A 14,399-nucleotide genomic window follows, 5' to 3' on the forward strand; every position below is an offset into this window, starting at 1 on the left:
GAGAACTCATTTTCCTTGGAATCACGCTGGCATCTTCGCCACAAAATTACTATCCAGCTAGCTTATAATGGATGAAAATGACAAACAACAGGGAAAAAAACTACAGTACTTTAACTACAGTTACTTTGCAGAAGGATATTTAAATTGGCCTTTTTTCCCACCAGCTAGCTGCTAGTAACCGACTGGGTGCTAGTTTTTTTTTTTTTTTTAGCTAGCTGGCTAGCTGGTTGCACTGGTTGCCAACTTGACCAGCAAGAGAGGTAGGGCAGAAACGGGGATATCTGATGTCCTTCAGGATATTGTAAGTAGGGCGGAAACAGGGATATCTAATGTCCTTCAAGATGTTGTAAGGGAATGGTTTACTTTTTCAGGACAGTGTCCGCAGTTCAGTGTGGCTGAGGGAAACAGGACGTTATGCTTCACGTCTCTTTCTCTGAGCCGAAAGAGGAACGGAGAGAAAAAGGGCCTTCATTAAGGCCTCCACACTGCACAACACACTCCTTCTAAGCCTTCACCAACCTGCCGCCTGTAACACTTTCCGAGGCATCCACACGAGAGACAAACACTTCCGTTTCAATATGTATAAAAACGCAATTTAAAGAGTAAAAATGATACAGTATTTCTGAATAGAAATGTGCACTATTTACAAGCAAAAAATATCAGCACTTTGGTGTAGGTTTACCTATAGATTAACGTTTCTTATTGCGAAGAATCTCTTTAGCCTAGCACCGTGTTTAAAAACTGAGAAACGAGACGCAGACAGACGCCAGAGCTTACGACCACGGATGGGTCGAAGAGTAGCCAGCGAATCACAGGACAGGAAACATCTTTCACAGACATAACCACACCAGTCTTTGGTCTCCAAATCTCGGCTCTTTCCACAGCTGGGCCAGATTTTTTATTTATTTATTTTTTTTTTTTTTTTTAAGTGTGTCAAAATAAAACTACAGACGTGCGTATATCGTCATCTAATGTTCACTCAAAAGGGTACCGCCTCAAAAGAGGACTGTAAACAGGAATTCCATATGTTGCTGCTATTAATGCTGCCGAAATATCTGAGGGGAGTGTTTTCGGATGTGTGCTGGGAGTGGGGTGTGCTCCTGCCACACTGTGTTGGGGTTTATACAGAGGTGACTGCACAATGCATGGTGCTGGGGCTCGTAAAGAGGCCACCATGCAACGCGAGACGCACAGCGGAAGGCTTTATGCTGAGCTGACCATGCAGTGGGCGTACGGTTGAGGTTTACACAGAGCTGACTGTGCAGTGCACAACGCCGGCGTTACCAAAGTGCTGACCGCGCAGTGCGCAGTTTATACGGAACTTAAATCGCGTGACTCCCGGGGTACGGGGGTTTACGCGGCTTGCGGGGAGTTGCGTGACCGCGGTCGCACATCCACAGGTAAGAGGGCTCTCGTGCTGATCGTGACATTCACCTGGAGGAGCGTTACTTGTGAGAATGGAACAGCCGAAAGGGGGGGGGCGCGGAGGGATCACTGGAGCCACATTAGGGAAAGCTCAGCGCTGTTACCTCCGGCTTCATTTTGAAGTACTGGCTAAAGCGCAAAACTGCATACCTAAACAAGAGAGAACGGAGAAAAAGGAAATCATTAACAACAGAACTAGACAGACTCACATTTCTGGTTTTGTAGTCATGAGAAAATGCAGGTGATGCGTTTTCAGTTCTAGTGGGAGTGAACAGATGGCAAGCCGAGTTAGGCAGCAGACCCGTGTCACATGGTTCAGAGAGATGATGGTGACAGTTTTATAACAGCGACAATAAAATGGCGCGGAGCCAGCATAAACATGACAGCACTGCTGTGGTCACAGTTCCAGCCCCCAAGTAGCAGCCAGATAAAGAGAAATGTATTTTTAGTATTTAGTTTGGCATATCAGTTCATTTTGTTATGTTAAATCATCCATGGTTAAACTGAGCATTTGCAAAAAGTTAAATTCAACACAATACAGGAACGATTACTGTTTTGTCCTGTCTCCAGCTTTTTTTCAGAAGAATGTTCAAAATCAGGGACGTAATTTATTGTCATGTTTTGTGTATTTTTGAAGCAAAAATATAGTGTATACTTGTGCTGTGTCAGCCCCTCTGGGCTTCAATTTAGGAATACCAGTAACTATCTGTGCCAAATCATTGGTCACATGACAGCAAAGCAAAGTCTGATGGGTAATTATTTTATCTAAAATTATGAACCTGATGCTCTGAATGTTCATTTTAAACAAAATGAATTCTAATCTCAAAGTCCTAGAAGTGGGGAGAAGTTTTCCAGCTGAGTTTTCCGATGAGTCAGTTTATTCCAGGCAGAACTGAAATTAACTAGCGGCAAACAGAGGGACGTGGTTCATGTGTACTTACCCTAGGAAATCAAAGTCAATGGTGGAGTACTGGGCCTGAATTAGAGCCCACAGACCCCAGAAGAAATGGGAGGCCTACACACACAGGAAAAAACACAGACAGAACTTACTTTCAAGCACTGTCAAATAATAAACTTGGTCATATCCTTATGCCATACACTTTGAACAATTCACTTGAAATATGACAAACAAAGCATGCACACATTACAATAAAACATATTTGTAAGTCAACAATAGTCAAACTGTATATTTTGGGCACAGTGGCATGCACAGGGGAACTGATTACCACACAATGGGTATAAGGAGAAACTAAGAGTTCATTGGTGTGTATCATCTCAGTTTTAAATGTTTTCTGGACACAGGTCAACATCCGCAGTGGAACAGACTGGCTTTTCTGTATCTGTGAGTTCTGCCAGCATCACACGTGTATTCAAAATGCATTAAAATATGTAGTGCAAAATCCACACAGTAATCTGTTCACTCCCCCAATTAATAATGGAACTGGCAAAGAAGTATGTGCTCTACAACAACAAAGGCATTGTCACATTCAATTAAGATATTTACAACTGCATTTTTTCCCTGTGTCGGGCCATTGTTTCTTTCAAGGTCCATTCACAGAGGCACAGAGAAGATTAAAGTGCTTGTTTCAAAGTATTTTTCGCTGCTTTTTTTTTCCAAGGGAAAAGACCGTAGGATGTTTTCTGAGGGCGTTGTTGGAAAAAGGTCCTCATTTGCAAGTAAAATAAGGTTTTAGACGATGGACTACAATGCCTAGACCATTAATTACATGGAAATGCAACAGACCATTTATAATTAACTAAAATTATATACACATCACTTTAGCTTAATTAGTTTCTCGTGTAAGAGATTATCGCTGCATCTTTCTAGTACCCTTTCTCATAAAACGACCAGAGAGAGAGAGAGAGTGAAAAGGCAGAGAGTGAATTCTAAGAACATCAAAGAGCAGACCCATGGGCCTGGCCTTTGAGACATCCTCGTTTACGACTTCAAAAGAAAGCCCGACTTAACGGGAACGGAACTAAACACTCAAAGCCACACCGGCGGGCCACTGTTTCTACCCTTATGCCAGTCTGAAAAAAAATACTTGCACTGCAAAATGCATAGACAAAAATATGCTGGATTCTAATGGCATCACACACATATATATCTTCTCTGAGAACAAAAAGTTCCATATAACAGAAGCCCACCATTCAGAGTCCATTAGCAGACCCCAGTCTAGAGAGACAGAGGTCACTCACGGTAGTAATTAGAGTCCAAGAGCGCACACGTGCACAGACACGGATGTGGCCTAGAGGCATGAAAATGCTTCCCATCTTTATTGTTGTCATATGACTGCCTGTTTTAATAAGACCAAACAGCCAGGTTATGAGCACCAAGGCGACAGCAGTGACCAAAGATGAAAAGCATCTTTCTACATCCTGGGTCTGTGAGTGAAGGAGCATTGTGCATTCTTGGCCGAAGGGGAACAAACACTCACCAGGGCAAAGCGGTTGACCTGCACATACAGCACCTCCACCTCTGTGTGGGTGACATCCGCACCCTGGTCCTTGTATTCTTTGTAGGCCTCCAGGTACGCCCTGAGCCACTGCAGCTGGAGCTCCCGCCCAGGGTACTTGCTATAGTCCACCTCATTCACACCTGCCCATTGCAAACATCTTTAGATTATATATCTGCAGATTAAATAGGCAGTTTCATGCAATTACAATGGGAAAGCAGGTTATCTATACAAAGACCTACACTATCACACACCTGTAAACTTTTCCTAGTAGAGCCTAGCATAGACAGTGATACTGATCACATACCTGCAAACTCGTTGAAGTGGTTCCCAATGTCATAGGCTTGGTAATTGTAGCCTGCGTATTCGTAGTCAATGAACTTTACATTACCTGGACAGGACAAACAAAGGAAGATTCACTTAGGACAAAGAATGGGTGTATCGCATATTATAACCCCAGACATTATTTTAAGTATGTGAAAGCTGAGTATTGCATTCCCATTACCGAGAGTCTACATGGTTTTTAGGTTATTCCCCTTTGTGTATGGTATTTGGATCAGGGTAAGGGTTTGCATTTTGGAAAGAGAGCGATGGGAGAGGACTTCACAGAGGTACAGAAGGCGGTCGACACATAGAACGAGGACACTGGCTGCTTCCCAAACCACCCCCTACACCCCTGTTCACCAATTAACTGCTCACAAACAGCAGTACAGGGTGGTTAATGCTTTCTGTCACCATTATGAATTAAACGTATAATTGTATAATATACACCAACGAATTACCAAAGTTTATTATTTTATATACATCTTATAATGAAAGTAAACTAGCTTACTAGCCACAAAAGCGCATATGCACCAGGTATTATGAGTGATATTAATTATCCAGTTAAAATAGGTGGCTAGGTAGCTTTTGAATATTTTTTACTCAGAAAGGCTTGTTGGGACTTATTCAGCAGCACTTTTCTTCTCGAGCAATGCTGTTACAGACTGCTATTGTTGCTAGATGTCGAATAAGGACAAAGGGTGTCCCAAAGAAAATATTTTAAAAGTTCCTTCCCCCTGCTCCTTATCTGCACTGGTCCACCTGGTGAAATTTTCAATGTCAAAGGGGGGCCTCAGGTGGAGAGGATGGTTTGGGACCATCAACAGACGCAGACAGAAAGACAAAAACACAGATAAGCACTACGTGACCGCACAGCATGCTGGTTAGTTCTGTGTGGTGTTCTTAAAAACAAAAACAGAAAAGGAAAAAAAAAAACAGGTAATGTTTGGTTTTTGTGAAAGACTAACATTCTATTGCATAATTTTAACTCTAGGGTCTACTTTATCAGTGGTATAATGAAACCAGTGGTCAAAGTGATTGTAAGGCATCTGTATATTGATGTCATAATGGGGTTACAAAGAAAAGGAAATGGGGGTTTGTTTTTCCTGCAAACTCCTCACTTAAGGTGAACACCAAGGGTACACCATTCCACAAAAGCATTCAAATGGGCATTCACTACTGAGACAAGATAGACATCAAGTCACAAACAGCTCTACATTCCTATTGTCACCATTTGTCCTCTGTAAGTAAATGTCTGCATGAGTTGGAACATTTGAAGCAGAAGCTTTATTGGCAATGTCCAGAAGAAGCATGCAGAGAAAGAGGGGAGAAAAGAGAGGAGAATGCCCTCTGGTGGCAAAATTGAGTTCTGCGTTTATCAGTGGGCTAGTAACACACTGTTACATGAATGTAAAGATTTAAATAAAATGCATATTTAAAAAATACAAATCCTTACCCCATTTCAAATGACAAACATGGAATTCAACCGCCATTTGATTTCTTTCTCCCCCCATTTCAAACATTTCCTTCTTTATTAAGTTTTAGCTGTGGTAAATGAGTGTTCGGCAGTGTGGGTGATCTACCCTCCCTTAATCTACTTCTACACTGTGCTTGTTCTGTGCTGTGCTGTAGTGTGTGTCTGGAAGTACTTTACATTCTACATTATGTCTGGTCAAACAGTATACAGGGTGTTTGGTCTGCAGAAATAAGACACGTGAGGTGGTTACCAGGCCGGGTGCGATCCTAGCGGAACACAACAGAACACCTCCAGTCAGTGGCTATAGCCCTGCGCAGCAGATGAAGAGATCTGGGCAAACTCACATCTGTCACAGAACACACACTGTTTCACTGCAGCAGACGCGGAACCCTCCCCCACGGCTACACACTTCCTGTGTCACCACACTCCCCCCGCAGAACTGCATTCCCATTGGGCCGCAGGGCGCCCAGTCAGCTCAGTTTACAGCTTACATGCAAATGACGTAAAAGGTTTCCCGTGCAGGCCGTGCCGCAGTTTCAGTGCCCGGGGCTCTTACGTTTGTATGCAATTTGACTGCAGCAATTCCCTTATGTCACCTGGCTGATTGACAGACGGGGCACAAAACAATAATGATAAGAGGCTATACAAGCCCGCGAGAGCTTCCCTGAAGTCCCATTACACTGCCTGCTGTACTGAGCTGGGCGTGCCCAGTGCTACTGTAGTACAGAGCATTGGCGTGGCAGGTTCTATTGTGGTACTGAACTGGGCGTGGCCGCTCAGAGCCGTCTCACCCTCTCCAGCAGGCGGCGCTGTCGCTCCTAGGAGAGAAAATCTAGACAAGGAGCTGTGAGAGCACAAGGAGCCCTTGCCCCCCCGGGCAAGAGCAACTCTGCGCTACCAACTCCCCCACCCCCCTCCCCCACACACACCCTCCCCATCCCCAACCCCCACTTCTCAGGTGCACCAAAAACCCTTCTGTTATCACATCCACAGCTGGTAACCTCTACACATTAAGCCAAGGCCACTTTGAAAAGTCCAGCCATTAGTAAAAAACAAATGCATTCACATCATTCAAATGGCAAACAACAAACAGTCCCACAGGCCCACACAAGTGCATGTGACAGGACGCAGAACCACCTGCGCACTGTGCATCGTAACAGTAAATTAGACCACCCCCCCACCCCCCCCTCATTACTGCAGTGGTGGAAAGCCCTTCATGGTCAAGGCTACCTTCAATATGGGAGTCAGCTGCTTCCTGCTTCAACTGCAGGCCCGACAGCAACAACATGTCTGTAGAGTCACTTCTCACCTCACAGGCCACTTTGGGACCATTGCACTGAGGTCTTTCGATGCCCCAGGGACCGAGTGCTAAAGCAAACGCCCCACGCCTCAGAGTGGGGGCAGGGGAGCACAGCGGCACAGTGCAGGCACGTGCTGAGTGCAGGGAAGCAGTGAGGGGCCTTTTAAGGTGTGTGGAGCCCTAGTCTGCTGCCAGGACCGAGAAGCAGTGAGGTCATCACCAAGGGACTGTGAGGTGAGAAGTAGCTTACACATGTAATGATAAACCTGACCTTACCAGACAAAGAGCGGGGCAGCAGCCTCCACACTCCTCCACAGACAGCACTGACCAGTCCTTCTGCATATCCCTTTTCCACTGCAGAGCTGGAACCAGGCTGACTTCCTCAGCAATGTAACGGGTGTTTTTCGATTGCTTATGTTATGCTTATGCTAATGTTACATGTGCTGGCCTACAAACTAGCCACATCTACAAGCTAGCTGTAGGAGGAACTTTCAAACTGTGTAACTACATTGGTTCCTGAAAGGAGTCACAAAAAACATAAGTAGACATAATCAGTATGGAGTCTAGGGTTTTTAAAAGACAGGCAATATTTTCACTCTTGTTGGATATCGGCATTTAATATGCCAAACTTTATCCATTGCTCTTCTTGTGCAACGGTAATGCAATGGAAGAGCAATCGGGCCATACCGGGTGGGTCTGCTCTGGGCCCAGCTTGCGCCAGCCCAGTTCCAGTTCTACAGCAGAAAAGAGGTATACCCGCAGCGTCAGTGGCCTGGCTGAGGGGCGCCCCCCCCCACCCCCGCAGACGGGAGGCCCCAGGGGAGGAGGGGGGTGTGTGTCACGGTCACTCACCTGCGCTCGGGTTGTAGATGATGTTCTTACATAGCAGGTCGTTGTGGCACAGCACGACGGGGGAGCCCAGCACAGACAGGCTCTGCTGCAGCCACAGCATCTCCTCCCGTAGGCACACCGCGCTCGGCACCTCCTGGGTGAACCTGGGAAAGAGCAGCGGGCCCAGCGATTACCCAGCAGCACCACGCCCAGAGCCCACACATGCTCCGTGCGTGCCCCGTGCGTGCTCCACACAGAGACCCGCATCGCCCAGCTCCCATCCCCTGGGCCACACCCACAGTAAACAGCCAGCAGCTAACTTGTACCGTGTCTGGCCAGCTACTGAAACCTGGTCATGCAGAACTTCTAATATTGTTGACTCCTTACATGGCTTTTTGCTTGTGTTGTGCTCTGCCTCACTTGTAAGTCACTTTGGATAAAAGCGGCTGTCAAATGAATAAATGCAATTGTAAAAATGTAAATGTAAACACTGATTCCCAGGTCATGGGCGCAATGTAATGTAAGTGAACACACATACATTACATTACATTATTGTTATTTAGCAGACACTCTTATCCAGAGGGATTTACAGATTTTACAATTTTTACACATTATCCATTTATACAGCTGGATATTTACTGAGTAACTTGTCTAAGGGCACAACAGCAGTGCCCCAGCGGGGAATCGAACTCCCCTGACAGGGGCACACAAGCAGATACCCGCCAATGACTGAGGACTCGGCCCCTTACCTCTGGTTCTGGACAGGGTCCTCGAAGTGGGTGGGCACGAGCGAGAAGTACTTCCCCATCTTCAGCCACAGGTCTGACTTGGGAACCCAGCCGTTGTGCGCATGGATGGCATGGTACTTGGCTAGCTGCCTGGCTATCAGCCTGCAGAACAAACACATCAATAAACCATTGCATTTACTGTAAAAAAAAAAAAAAAATACTGGTCTGCCAGGGCGACATGTCGTCATTGATAGAGCCTCTGCTTATCCACAACCGTGGAACAGCTGAGCGAATAGCAGAACAGACCTAGATCAGGAATTTCTGGCTTCAAACAGGCTTGGGCACTTCAAAAGGAAACAACGTCCTTTGTACAGTCATGTATTTAATGCATGGAAATGGATGTAATATGAGCTAAATGGGAAGCACTGTTCAGTTGTTTTATCCAATAAAATAAGGGGGCGGATATATACATATTGATTGACACATATTTACACTGTGCAGGGCACAGATTAATCATCTGTAACTCACGCGGTCTGTGCAGACAGTGCTTGGTACAGTTAACCCCTTTGTTGTCACACTGAAACACTTTCTCGTACTCAGACTATGAAACAACCTCATTGAAAATGTGGTAATAAACCTGAAAAAGTGGCTGTTTATTTTAGTGAACAAATTACCTCTGATCAAATCACCTTAAGACCTGCTACTTGCTGTTTATTTTTTACGTGTAGAATCGAAATATGTTTTGGCTTCTGCGATCTAGTGACTGATGTATGGTAGTATACTCTGCTTCCTTTGTCAGGTTAGTTTGCAAAAGTTAACTTGTGGTAGGGCTTCAATGGTGTTATGCACATGCTCAATGGTCTGGGAGTGTTGTTACCCTGGTCTGATACTGTTGTTCATTCAACTTGAATAGACAGACTTCTGTTCTTTTGTACTCAAAGTCACTCTGGATAAGAGCATCTGCTAAATGAATGTAATGTAATTAAAAGGACAATCAGTGGAACTATGCTCATAACTGACCTGCAGCTGATATGGCAGTGCTGCATAAACAAAGAAAGGTGGTGGTAACCACACCAGCAGAGTATGAGAAAAGGGCCACACCTCTCCATTGTGCTAATAAACCTGTTCATTCAGGTCAGCACTCAATGGAAAGCACTGTATGTGTGCGCTTTTGTCTGTGTCTCCAGGCAAAAGGGCGCTGAATCAATGGCAACAAAATCACGGCTCAGAAAGAATAGAGGGTTTTTCCTTTGGTCCTGTTTCAAGGGTGTACGTGTGAATGAACGACCGTGTGTGTGTGTATGTGTGTGTGTGTGAGCGTACCTGAAGACGGAGGGGCTGCGGATGTGCTCGGGTTCGAGGGCGGTGCCTTGCAGGAACTCGTAGCAGAGGCCATTGTTGAAGGTGCAGTAGAGGCGTGGAGCGCAGCGGTGCGCCTGCAGAACTCGGAAGCTCTTGACCTCGTTCTCCCGGTCGACGAACAGCTCCGTCTTGTTGCCGTAGATGCGCACCAGAACCACCTCCTGCATGTCGCCACCCACGTAGCAGCCAATCAGCTTGTTGGTGATGCCATCGGTGAAAGACTGGAGAGAGGGGGAGGAGGGTGGGTACAGAGAGCATTAGAGCTGTGAAAGGGTCTGAAAGCAATCACATCACCCGACTGTGCGGTTTTCTTTTTACATGGTGATCACACCCTGATAAGTGCTGCACCTCCAAATGCAATCACTTTGCTGATTTAGGGCTCAAACCACCAGACCTGTTAAAGCGCCCTCGCTCTGGGTGTTGACGGTTCTCACGGCTGGAGCGATGCTTTGTTCTGCCCTCCTCACGCTGTTTGCGTTGGAGGCGTAACAGCAAAGGTTTTGATTCGAGTCCAGATCTGGTCAAAAACAAAGGGAGCACCACCGGCCATCCTAGGGGTTTACCCCGCATTGTGTTTGCTGACGGCTGGCATTCCACCCCTAATCGTGTGTACTACCAGCATCTGGGACTGAATGGAGCGGGAGCGATAGCGTGTGTACAATCCGGGACTGAATGGAGCACGAGGATCGCGTGGAATTTTATTTTGCCCGGCCCAACAATGCGAGGCATGTGCTGAGTGTTTACTTTACTGATCGGTGATGAACCACCAAACTCTCTCACACTCACACACACACACACACACACACACACACACACACACACACACACACACACACACACACACACAACACCCCCCCTTCCTAGGTAGGATGAGACGTGCCCCATGTGCCCTGTACAATGAGCCAAGTGCACCCAACGCCCTGCACGTCTCATTCGGGGAACATGAGACAGGCCTCAGTCAACCTCATCCCTGTGCAAAACACAGCAAGAACACCTGCTGTACCCGTGCCCCATACTGTGCCCATGCCCCATTTACACAGGGACACCAGAGTCACATCCATCTTTTGGATTCTGGTGGTTTGGGTTTATAAGGCAGCTTAGTAAGGACGAGAGGCCAACTGGCTGCAGAAAGACCCCACCCTAACTCCAGGCCAGACAGCCCTTCCGCTGGGTCATTAGATCATTAGATTTGCATGATATCATTGAGCGGAACGGCATATATTTCACACGTACGCACATGAGGTACCATTGAGTCACACGATTCAACAATTGATGACAACCCTGCCTATAAAAAGAATAGCACATTTAAAAGAATCACTTCAGCCCTAAATAATGTGATAAGTGGCATCTCCTTCATTATCACTGCAAATTAAGTTACTTCCACTTTGTGGGTTTCTAAAATGAGCACACAAAGTAAAGGTTTTGCTGTGGAGTGCAGCAGTTGCCTTTGCAAAGAAGGATATTCAATATATGTCCTAAATACAGAGGGAAAAAAAGAGTCACCACTTTTCTGTCAGCTGTGTTAGTGTGACAAACACTCTCACTCTTAAGTTAAGAACTACAAACTTGCTCTACCTGAGCAAGAAAAAAGAAAGTTACAGAAACACATACGCCCTAAAGCTCCAAGCGTTATTTGAAGTACAGTGCCCAACTGAAGGAAGAGGCACCACACGCCAAAAACCACACACCTGTTCTGCAGCCAACAGAACTCTGCTCGCACACACACACCACCTCTCTCCCTCTCTAAAGTAGGGCGCCATCATTATGCAAACAACTGCAAAGTCTGGCAAAATGCACGGCCCGGCTGGTCACTCCGATTCCGACGCTCTGAGGCCACCCTTCAGGCCGAGGCGGATCTCTGACCGGGCAGATCGCAACACAGCAGGCGTGACAGCAGCGGCTGCTGCCTCAAAAAACCCAGAGAAGAAAAAAAGGGAGTAAGGGAGTAAGGGGAACTTTGTGCAAGTGCTCTGCTCAAGGCTTCAACAGCAGCAGCATGGGACCTTCAACCACAGATTCACATGCCCTCACCTCAATTCCACTCAGCAGCCCCCTGACCGAAACTGAAAACAGGCACTGGCAACAGAAACACAAGCTTACATGCTACCCAGCGCGTCGCCTGATGCCCTGGCACTCGAAGTTCCCCAAAACATGGTTCAGACAGAGAACCCGACTATTTATGCTTGAAGTGCTGTTATGAAAAGAGGATCTGTTCAAAAGTGTGGTTTTACAAATGTGCCTTAGAATTTCACATTTGGCACCTGAGCTTCATCCTTTCATTTAAACTGCATAAGGTGGAAGTTAAATATATCTCTTAAGAAGTTCGTTTGTGGTGACCGCGGAGAAAAACAGCGCTCATTTGCATGGGTCTGACACTGCGTAGCGTATAACTACAGGAAATGCTTTCATTTGCGTGAAAAACAAACTAAGGTTCACTGATAATAAGTGGAACACCATGAACTGGAATACTTCCATAACCAAGTGGAAACGCGCCATGCATTATAAAAGGGGACTTCTGGTTTTAGTTTGCTACTGCAACAGTCCATAGAGCAGCCGATTCGATACATGTAAAAGTGTAACTGGATTGTTTCTGAATTTACCAAAATTTTGGTTTGGACAGAGCACCTGTACACACGCAATGCCTCCGTTTCAGTATTCTTCCGTTAAACTACACAAGTCATCGTAAGCTTATATATATATATATATTTTTTTTTTTTTACGGAGACTGTCAAAATGAAAATAAACGTGGAAAAAATTAAACACATGAAGCTAAACCTTGTTTTGCTAATGCTGCTTCAGTCAGCTCCACTGAGTTCGTTTCATGAAGCATTTTCAACTCAAAACTTCCTATGACCTACTTTGACCAAAAAAGGATTTTCTGGTTTAAATTACCTAGCGTTACCCCTTGTAATGGATGCTATAGAAAAGTGAGGAACAGGCCAGTAAAAGTTATACTATTTAAAGTAATTAAAATGTAACGCATTTAAATCAACTTAAACTATATGGAGTCACTATATTAAGTAGCGTGTCATGAGCGTGAGGAGAGATAACTTCCTTATTTATAACGACGCAACTTCATGGACGATGGGCTGAGAAGTCGCAGCAAACATCTGCATAATGTTAGCCAACATTAGGCAGGCAGGTTACACCCACATTAGCTAGAAAACCGATACAGTAAATTGTAGCTGTATGTGTCACGTTATAAAAGGACAATAAAACTAGTGAGACCAGGTGGCTGGGTTTCGAGAAAAGTCTGTCAGAACAGCTCACAACCGGAGTCAGCCGCCTTACCTCAAAATACAAGGGTTTCTGTGGTTCAGACCTGTCTAGCTAACCAGCCAGCTGAATAAATATTTATAAGCAATATGAGCAAATGATGTAGTTACCATGCTCAATGAGTTAAAATCGAATACGTGTTGACAGCCATTGTAGGAGACCAAAGTAAATCGACCGCTAGGTTTCTGGCTGACTAGCTGGTAATAGACGGAAATGGTTGGTTTAATCTCCACTGCGACACACGGTTTCTTTGAACTGAAAGCGACAGGTTGCTATGCAGGATAGCCGGCTAGCTACTCAGGTTACCTAACGTTACTCCGCCGGTCCGTGAAGGCCTCGTTACTTAGCAAGCAAACCAACTACCGCTTATTCCGTTGATCGCGAACGTTAACTAGGTAGCTAGTTAGTTATTTAGACTAGCTAACTAACGCAGTCTAAAAAAAACTCTACACCCGACTCGGGTTACAGAATTATATAATGACAGCCATAAACCCAAGATAGACAGCATATGAGGCCGGCTCTGCGTCTTATTTGCAGCTTCACTAATGATACATGGACATGATTGTATAGCTGATGAGCAAAAGCCAAGGGGAGAGAAATACCTTCATCTTGACCTCTGCAGGTTTCCAATGGGGTCTCAGCTCCTTCATCAGTTTCAGTGCTCCTGATCTGAAATCGTTTTCGTCTACGGTAACATTAAATTTGGGAACGGCAGGAGCGCCATCGGGTACATGGATGTAGTTTGCCATCGTAAGAAACTGCAAATCGTGTTTTTTTTTAATCAGCACTTGGTTATCTGTAAATGCGTTTCAATGAACCGTATCTTGCGAAGTATGCTCTTGGACGCGCGCTGGTGTGTCGTTGCTACGTCTTGCAGGGGCCAGCAGCTACGCCTCTCGGAAAATTCCACCCCTCTATAACATTCACACGCAGTGCATGCTGGTACTCTGTGACTCACAGCATCAGGCGAGGCGGTGCTCGTCTCGTCACAAGAATGCTTCTTATTCCATAAGTTTTTACTCCTTATTGACACTTACTGTTCCTACAAATAAAAGTCTGTATTTTAAGCATAGATACTATCTTAGCCTCGTTTTCATTAATAAAGAGGAATAATTTTCGACATAATTGACATTATTACACACGTATCGCAACCAACTACTTGAATAACTTTTAAATCATTTGTGAAATGCAATCACTAATCAGAGTAGCCAGTAATCACTATT

At 45.4% G+C, this 14,399-nt stretch overlaps 1 protein-coding gene across 1 annotated transcript; it reads right to left on the reverse strand.

The window, feature by feature from the left end:
- Window positions 1–1,043: 1,043 nt before the first annotated feature.
- Window positions 1,044–14,114, reverse strand: etnk1 (ethanolamine kinase 1). The gene is made up of 8 exons (XM_036517518.1): window positions 13,779–14,114; window positions 9,862–10,121; window positions 8,560–8,700; window positions 7,832–7,974; window positions 4,189–4,272; window positions 3,864–4,024; window positions 2,367–2,440; window positions 1,044–1,575 (listed from the first exon to the last, which is right to left on the reverse strand). The coding sequence occupies exons 1-8, from the start codon at window positions 13,923–13,925 to the stop codon at window positions 1,506–1,508; spliced, it is 1,080 nt and encodes a 359-aa protein (XP_036373411.1). The 5' UTR covers window positions 13,926–14,114; the 3' UTR covers window positions 1,044–1,505.
- Window positions 14,115–14,399: the final 285 nt, after the last annotated feature.

The sequence above is a fragment of the Megalops cyprinoides genome, chromosome 23 (assembly GCF_013368585.1).
Source record: "Megalops cyprinoides isolate fMegCyp1 chromosome 23, fMegCyp1.pri, whole genome shotgun sequence".
NCBI classification, from domain to species: Eukaryota; Metazoa; Chordata; class Actinopteri; order Elopiformes; family Megalopidae; genus Megalops; species Megalops cyprinoides.

What these genes read in the sequence shown, in the direction of transcription:
- etnk1 (XM_036517518.1), bottom strand. Translation starts at nt 13,925, where the DNA reads ATGGCAAACTACATCCATGTACCCGATGGCGCTCCTGCCGTTCCCAAA. An exon ending in GACCCTGTCCAGAACCAGAG is followed by an intron (nt 7,975 to 8,559) that starts GTAAGGGGCCGA and finishes GCTCTTTCCCAG; the next exon opens with GTTCACCCAGGAGGTGCCGA. An exon ending in CATCTACAACCCGAGCGCAG is followed by an intron (nt 4,273 to 7,831) that starts GTGAGTGACCGT and finishes TGTCCTGTCCAG; the next exon opens with GTAATGTAAAGTTCATTGAC.